Source organism: Rhinopithecus bieti, unplaced genomic scaffold, assembly GCF_001698545.2.
Source record: "Rhinopithecus bieti isolate Rb0 unplaced genomic scaffold, ASM169854v2 scaffold_40027, whole genome shotgun sequence".
Lineage (NCBI taxonomy): Eukaryota > Metazoa > Chordata > Mammalia > Primates > Cercopithecidae > Rhinopithecus > Rhinopithecus bieti.
In genome coordinates, this window is record NW_016816378.1 from 85,881 (window position 1) to 94,870 (window position 8,990).

General features: G+C 36.3%; 1 protein-coding gene across 1 annotated transcript in view; it reads right to left on the reverse strand.

Annotated features, from left to right (window-relative positions):
- The window catches only part of LOC108517034 (5-hydroxytryptamine receptor 2C-like), a gene marked incomplete at its 5' end in the record, with an annotated part of 8,300 nt that extends 5,272 nt beyond the window's left edge, over window positions 1-3,028 (reverse strand). Inside the window, 1 exon segment of the mRNA XM_017854816.1 lies at window positions 3,001-3,028. Within this exon segment, the coding sequence (XP_017710305.1) occupies window positions 3,001-3,028 (28 nt within the window).
- Window positions 3,029-8,990: the final 5,962 nt, after the last annotated feature.

Genomic DNA, 8,990 nt, shown 5'->3' on the forward strand with positions numbered 1-8,990 from the left:
ACACACTAAGCCACATATTTCATAACTGTTATATACTTTTATATATATTTTATTCAATCTGGACAAAAAAACATAAAAGAAATTATTAGATGGAATCACTTAACTTTTCTGAGTTTAACTTCAATAGGTCTGTATCATCTTCCTTAGAATTTTAGAACCAACAAAGATAAGTTATAATTCATGTTGTGCTGCAAATCTTAGGTACTTCTTCAACTAATAAACTGCCAAATATATTTCACATGCATTATCTAATTCAGTTGTTGCAAATCTCTGAAAAGTGGTTATTATTTATTAAGGTTACTTAAACTCTGAGAGGAAGAGTGCCTTCAGTAAACATATAAGAGTCTTAGCATTTTAAAATATTAAATTCAGTAACATAGTTAAGTTAAAGCTTTACTGAAAATATCATGTTACTTCTACTACTATTTTATTCAAAATATAATGTTACCACTATTATAACTACTACTGCTGTTACAACTACTACTACTATCATTCATTAAGTACTTATTATGATGCTTACTGACTCTGATACTTTATCTGCATTACATACTTTACATGCATTATCTCATTGCAACCTCTTAAAAGCCCATTAGTTGATGAAGTTATTTTACTGCAAAAGAGGTAAGTTCAGAGGATGTATAAAAAGGTTTACATTATGTCTTAAAACCTTGAATTCAAGCAACACAGATCAGTTCTCTTCAAACCATAAGGTCATACATATGCCAATGATTCTAAGAGGCACATTTCTTTCAGATTTTAACATCTTTGAAATTGTGATGCTTCATACAACCCATAGTGTCTTATAATCATTGTTGGCCAGACAGTAGTCATTAGATAGGTGTCATTGTCAGTACATGTGTGAAACTGGTCTGAATAATTTCTTTTGACATCTTCTGGTAGGATCAAAACTACCAGCAGCAAAATTTGCAAAATGAGTGTCAGCCACATGATAACAATTCAGTGTAAGTGAAAAGTTATGTCATTACAGACAAAGGGAAGTAGTGTTCTGAAGAAGACATCCACAACAGTTTCAAATGCCACAGAGAGGTCTAGAATTTGAAACATTTTCTCTATCTTCGAAAATAAAAAGGTCATTGGTGATTATACAGAGAACAATTATAGTGAAGACAGGAAACAGACTGCCGAGAGATGAATAATAAATCGTGATACAAAAGAGATTATAGAATACATTTCCTAGAACAGCTTGATAAACATCAAAATGAAAACATAGGGAAATTATTGTTAACCTGCAGGGTTATCTGTTTCCATGGGTTATTTTGCATGGAAAGGAAATCTATTTCAGGCTGACAGGAGTTCTTGAAGTCTGGTGATGCTGCAGTCATTGTCATTGATATGACTCCTGGCAAACCCATGTGTGTTGACAGTATCTCACACTATCCTCCTCTGAGTCATTTTACTGTTCATGATATGAGATAGACATCATATCATGATGATGTGTCATCAAAGCAAGGGACAAGAAGGCTGTTGGAGCTGGCAACGTCACCAAGTTTGACAGAAAGCTCAGAAGTCTAGATGAATATTATCCCTAATACCTGCCACCCCAGTTTTAATCAGTGGTGGAAGAATGGTCTCAGAACTGTTTGTTTCAATTACCCTTTTAAGTTTAATAATAAAAGACTGGTTAATGATAACAACGCATTGTAAAACCTTCAGAAGAAAAAGAGAATGTTTTATGGATCCCCTTTTTTTCACATGTGGCAGTTTTAAGTTATTAGTTTTAAAATCAGCACTTTTAATGGAAATACCCTGACCAAAATCTGTCACAGAATTTTCAAACCCATTAAAATAAAGCTTAATAAGAGAAAAAAAGAGAAATATCCAAGGATGTCATATCAGATAACATGGAGGACAGAAGATAAAATCATCTTTAAAAGAATAAAGTAAAACTAGAGCAACAAACGCACATCTGTCAACCCAGAATTTTATGTTCAGTGATCATATACTTCATAAATGAAGGTAAAATTAAGACTTTTTCACGTCAACTAAAGCTGAGAGAATTTGTTGCCAACAGAACTTCATTAAAAGACTGCTAAGAGGACCAAGACGGTCGATTAGAAGCAGCTGTAGTCCATGGCATTCACAGAGAGAACAAAATGGGTGAGTGAATACAGTATCTTCAACTGAAATATCCAGGTACTCACTTTAGGACTGATCAGGGAAACAAGTCAACCGATGGAGAACAAAGAAAAGACAGGTGGGGCAACGGCCCAACTGGGAGCAACACAGAGCCAAGGAAACCCTTACATCCAGTCATGAGAAGCGATGAGTGATTATGTGACCGTGGGAAACCATGCTTCTCCCACGGATCTTTGCAACCCATGAATCAGGAGATCCCCTTGTGAACCTACGCCACCAGGGCCTTGGGTCCAACACACAGAGCTGTGTGGAGTCTCAGCAAAGCAGCTGCTCAGGCAAACACATAGACCCAGGAGCTTTACATGCTCTGACCCCAGGATCCCCAACAAAGGTGTCTGCAACTTAGGCAAAGTGGGTGGTCTGTACATACCACTAGGAAGGGGGCTGAATCCAGGGAGCCAAGCAGCATTGTTCTGCGGGCCCCACTTCCATGGCATCTCACAAGATAAGGGTCAATGGTTTGGAATTCCAGCCAGCCACCAGCAACAGGGTGGAGCCTGCCTGAGATAGTGTATTCCTATACAGAAACAACAGGCAAGCTGAGAGCCAAAGAATGAATGAACTTCCATTCACAAGTGCCACAAAAGGAATAAAATACTTAGGAATGTAGTTAATAAGGGAAGTGAAGGACCTCTTTAAGGAGAACTACAAACCACTGCTCAAAGTAATCAGAGATGACATAAACAAATGGAAAAACATTCCGTGCTCATGGATAGAAAGAATCTATGTAATTAAAATGCCCATAACTGCCCAAAGTTATAGATTTTATACTATTCCCATTAAACTACCATTGAAATTCTTCACAGAATTAGAAGAAACTTTAAAAATTCATATGGAACCAAAAAAGAGCCCAAATAGCCAAGGCAATCCTAAGCAAAAAGAACAAAGCTGAAGGCATCACGTTACTCAACTTCAAACTATGCTGGTGGGCCACAGTAACCAAAACAGCATGGTACTGGTACAAAAACAGACACATAGACCAATGGAACAGAAGAGATCTCAGAAATAAGACTGCACACCTACAGTTATCTGATATTTGACCAACTTGACAAATACAAGCAATGGGGAAAGGATTTCCTGTTTAATAAATGGTGCTTGGAGAACTGACTAGCCATATGCAGAAAACTGAAACTGGATTCCTTTATTACACCATATACAATAATCAACTCAAGATGAATTAAAGACTTAAATGTAAAACCCAACACTATAAAAACCTCAGAAGAAAACCCAGGCAATGCCATTCAGAATATAGGCACGGGCAAAGATTTTAAGATGAGGACACCAAAAGCAATTGGAACAAAAGCAAAAATTGACAAATGGGATCTAATTAAACTAAAGAGCTTCTGCACAGCAAAAGAAGCTATCATTAAGAATGAGCAGACAACCTACAGAATGAGAGAAAATCTTTGCAACCTGACAACGGTTTAATATCCAGAGTGTACAAGGAACTTAAACAAATTTACAAGAAAAAAACAACTCCATTAAAAAGTGGGCAAAGGACATGAACAGACACTTCTCCAAAGAAGCTATTCATGTGGCCAAAAAAAATATGAAAACAAGCTCAACATCACTGATCACTAGAGAAATGCAAATCAAAACCACAATGAGATATCATCTCATGTCAGCCAGAACGGCGATTATTAAAAAGTCCAGAAACAACAGAGGGTGGTGAGGTTGCGGAGAAAAAGGAACACTTTCACACTCTTGGTGGGAGTGTAAATTAGTTTAACCATTGTGGAAGACAGTGTGATGATTCCTTAAAGACCCAGAGGCAGAAATACCATTCGACACAGCAATCCCATTACTGGGTATATACTCAAAGGAATGTAAATTGTTCTGTTATAAAGATACATGCATGCATATGTTCATTGCAGCACTATTCACAATAGCAAAGACTTGGAGCCAACCCAAATGCCCATCAATGATAGACTGGATAAAGAAAATGTGGTACATATAAACCATGGAATACTATGCAGTCGTAAAAGGAAAGAGATTGTGCCCTTTGCAGGGATATAAATGGAGCTGGAAGCCATTATCGTCAGCAAACTAACACATGAACAGAAAAGCAAATACCTTGTCTTCTCACTTAGAAGTGGCAGCTGAATCATGAGATCACATGGACACATAGCTAGGAACAATATACACTGGGATCTGCGAGAGGGTGAGGAGGGAGGGCATTAGGAATAATAGCTAATGGATGCTGGGCTTAATACCTAAGTGATGGGATGATCTGTGCAGCAAACCACCATGGGATACATTTACCTACGTAACAAACCTGCATACCCTGCACATATATCCCTGAACTTAAAATAAAAGTTGGGGAAAAAAAGAATGCTAAGGGAAGTTCTTCAGGCTGTTGAAAATGATACCAGGTGGAAACTCACAGCTACTGGAGGAAAGAGGAGCACCTGAAATGGTAAACATGTAAGTAAACAGACTACTTTTTATTTTTTCTTAATTTCTTAAAAGGTGAGTGAGGTTTTGAGGCACAAATGAGTTGATTTTAAAGTTGTGTCTATGACATTTGTAGCAATGGTATACATGACAACATTAACAAAAGAACAGGCTTGAAAATCAAATTAAACATTTTGAGTTTCTTACATGTCTAAAGTCTAAAGTGGAGAATCAGTACATTATTAAAACTGAGGATGCTTATGAGATAAGATATCTGATGGCAATCCTTAAATCCACCTAAGTCAAATAAAATACTTAAAATACATAGCTAAAAGTCATTAAAGGAACTAAAATGCAATGCTAAAGGTATTTGGTAAGCAGAAGATAAGGCAGGAAAAGAGAAACAGGAGAACAAAAATTAAATGAAGCAAAACGAAAATGAATAGCAAGATGTCAGAGTTAAACCTAGTCATATTGATGATTACACAAAATGCAATTGATCCAAATAGTTTAGTTAGGAGGCAGAGATTTTCAGATTAAGATAAAAGAGAAAGACAATCAGTCGTCTTAAAAGAGGCAAACTTTAAATATGAAGACATATGTAAGTACAAAATTAGAAATTATGGAAAATTATACATTGTATGAATAGTTATTACAAGAAAGGTAGCATGGTTATATTATTGTCAGACAAAGTGTATTTCAAGACAAGGAATATTAGCAGAGATGAAAGGGAGTATTTGCAATAATAAAAGGACAAATTCAAAAGTAAGGCATACCAATCCCAAATGTGTCTCTCCCAATGACACAGCTTCAAAATATTTAAAGCAAAAGCTACAGAACTAGAGGAAGAAATGAACAAATCCCCAATCCTCACTGACAAACATTCCTTTCTCAGTAACGGTTTGAAAAAGAAAGTAAAGATATAGAAAATATAAACACTGTAATTTGATGTAATTGACATTTACAGAGCACTACACTGAATGCTTCTGAATATACCTTCTTTAAAATGTTCACATGGAATGCTTATCAAGATAAGTCATATGCTGGAGCATAAAATATCTCTCAATAATTTCTAAAGACTGAAACCTTGTATAGTATGTTCTTAGCAACAGAATTAAATAAGAAATTAATGGCAAATAAGATATTGATCACTCATTTCCCACACCTCATCTAAATAACTGGAAAATCAAATTACAAACATCTAAATAACTCATGTGCCAAAAAAGAAATCACAAGCAAAATTGGAAAAACATTTGAGAATAATTTGTTGAACACACAGCATATAAAATTTGTGGGTAGGGCAAAAGCAAAATTTAGAGGATTTTTGTTTTTCTTTTTTGAGATGGAGTCTCACTCTGTTGCCCAGTCTGGAGTGCAATGGCATGATCTTGGCGCACTGCAACCTTTGCCTCCTGGGTTCAAGTGATTCNAAATAAGATATTGATCACTCATTTCCCACACCTCATCTAAATAACTGGAAAATCAAATTACAAACATCTAAATAACTCATGTGCCAAAAAAGAAATCACAAGCAAAATTGGAAAAACATTTGAGAATAATTTGTTGAACACACAGCATATAAAATTTGTGGGTAGGGCAAAAGCAAAATTTAGAGGATTTTGTTTTCTTTTTTGAGATGGAGTCTCACTCTGTTGCCCAGTCTGGAGTGCAATGGCATGATCTTGGCGCACTGCAACCTTTGCCTCCTGGGTTCAAGTGATTCTCCCTGCCTCAGCATCCCAAGTTGCTGGAATTAGAGGCACCCGCCACCACTCCTGGCTAATTTTTGTATTTTTAGCAGAGACGAGGTTTCACCATGTTGGCCAGGCTGGTCTCGAACTCCTGACCTCATGTGATCCGCCCACCTCAGCCTTCCAAAGTGCTGGGATTACAGGCGTGAGCCACCACACCCAGCCTAGAAGAAGTTTTAACAGTAAATGTCAATATTCAAAAAGAAGAAAGAATGGTTAAAATTAGTAATCTAAGTTTCTGCAGTAAGAAACTTGAAAAAAGGAAGAGGAAATTACATCCTACATACAAGGAAAGAAACAGATAAATGAGTAAAAATCAACAGAAGAGGAAACAGATACATGATAAAGAAACCTCACAAACCTAAAGTTGGTTCTTTGCAAAGTTTAATAAAATGGATCAATCTCTACCAAGACACATCAAGAAAAAGGAAGGAGAAAGAACACAAATTACCAGTATCAAGAGAAAAGAGAGTACATCACTACATAACCTACAGATATTTTTAAAAAGAAATACTATGATCAATTATGATAAGTTGCATGATCTACTATCTCATGTATAATGTAAGAATAATACAACAGCATAAATTCATTTACACCCCAACATGTCATTGTTTTCATATAATTTATTTCTAAATATGACATAACACCACAACACTTTGTTATAATTTTTTTCACTTGTTATTACTAGACTTTAAAAAATATAAGAAGGGATGTACACTTTCTATATGCTTCAAACATTTTATGTCCTCAGTGTGTCTTTCCTCCCTTTCTGAGATCAATGCACCTTAGAGAGCTTGCCAGTGTCCCACAGATTGTTGATGCTTTGTTCATTTAAAAAATAAATCTGGCTGGGCACAATGAATCACGCCTGTAATCCCAGCACTTTGGGAGCCTGAGGCGAGTGGACCACTTGAGGTCAGGAGTTTGAGTCCAGCCTGGCCAACATGGTGAAACCCCGTCTCAAATAAAAATACAAAAATTAGCCTAGCATGGTGGTGTGTGCCTGTAATCCCAACTACTCGAAGCTGAGGCATGAGAATCGCTTGAACCCAGGAGGCAGAGGTTGCAGTGAGCCGAGATCATGCCACTGCACTCCAACCTGGGTGACAGAGCAAGACTCTGTCTCGATTGAATAAATAAATAAGGTAGGTAAATAACTGAATAAATAAATAAGGTACATAAATAAATAAGGTAGATTTATTGAAATATAAATACCTTATTGAAATACAATTTACAAGCACATAAAAACACACAGATTTCAAGTATACATTTACATGAGACTTTACAAATGTATATATCTGTGAAACCACCATCCCAATTGAAATATAGGACATTTTCAAGCCTGCAGAAAGTTTTCTTATCTTTCTATCTAGTCAATTTTCCCCACCCCAAGAAATGACTATTTAGATTCTTGTCAGTATAGGTTTACCTGTTTTAGGACTTTACATAAATGGAATCATACAAGATCTACACTTACATATCTGTCTGCTTTTCCTCATAATGGCTATCACTTCACACATACTTTTGGTTGGTGTCACTAGTTTTTCTTTCTATTATAAATATTCCTTTGAAGGAATTGTTGCTTATCCTTTCACCTGTTGATAAACATTTGAGATATTTTCAGTTTGGGATTATTATGAATAGAGTAGTTTTAAAAGTCATGATAAGATTTTTTGTGTGTAAACATATATTTTTGTATCATTTGGGCAAATGTAAGCAGTGGAATTGCTGATTGATAGGGTGGATGCATGTTTAACTTTCTAAGAAACTGACAAAGTACCATTTTGCAGTCCCATCCACAATGAAAATTTCAGTTGCCACTAATTCTTGACACCCCTTGGTAGTGTTAGGCTTTTCAATTTTAGCCATTCTAGTGGTGTGAAGCCAGTTCTCATTGTGGTTTTAAAGTTGCATTATCATCATGGTCTAGGACACTGAACAATGTCTCATATACTTACTGCCATTTGGATATATTCTGTTATAAAGTGTTCAACATTTTTCTCATTTTCAGCTGAGTTGTTTGACTTAATTTTAAAGAGCTCTTTATACATTTTGGATACAAGTCTTTTGGCACATATATCTTGCCTATATTTTCTCTGAGTCTTTGGCTTGTCTTTTTTATTTCCTTAATATTGTCATCTTTCAAAGAGCAGTTTTTAATTTTGAAGTTCAGTTTGTCAACTTTTAATTTTTTTATTTATGTGTTTTGTTGCCTATTCAAGGCATATTGGCCTATGCAAGGTTATGAAGATATTCTTTTATATTTTATCTATAATAATTTTGCTTTTAGATTTTATATTTGGATGAATGATCTGACTTAAGGTAATTTTGCATATACTATGAGGTTGAAGTCAAGGTTAATTCTTTTTTTTTGTTTTGTTTTGTTTTTTTTGAGACGGAGTCTCGCTCTGTCACCCAGGCTGGAGTGCAGTGGCCAGATCTCAGCTCACTGCAAGCTCCGCCTCCTGGGTTTACACCATTCTCCTGCCTCAGCCTCCCAGGTAGCCGGGACTACAGGCACCCACCACCATGCCTGGCTAGTTTTTGTATTTTTTTTTAGTAGATACGGGGTTTCACCATGTTAGCCAGGATGGTCTTGATCTCCTGACCTCGTGATCTGCCCAATCTGCCCAATTCGGCCTCCCAAAGTGCTGGGATTACAGGCTTGAGCCACCGCGCCCGGCCCCA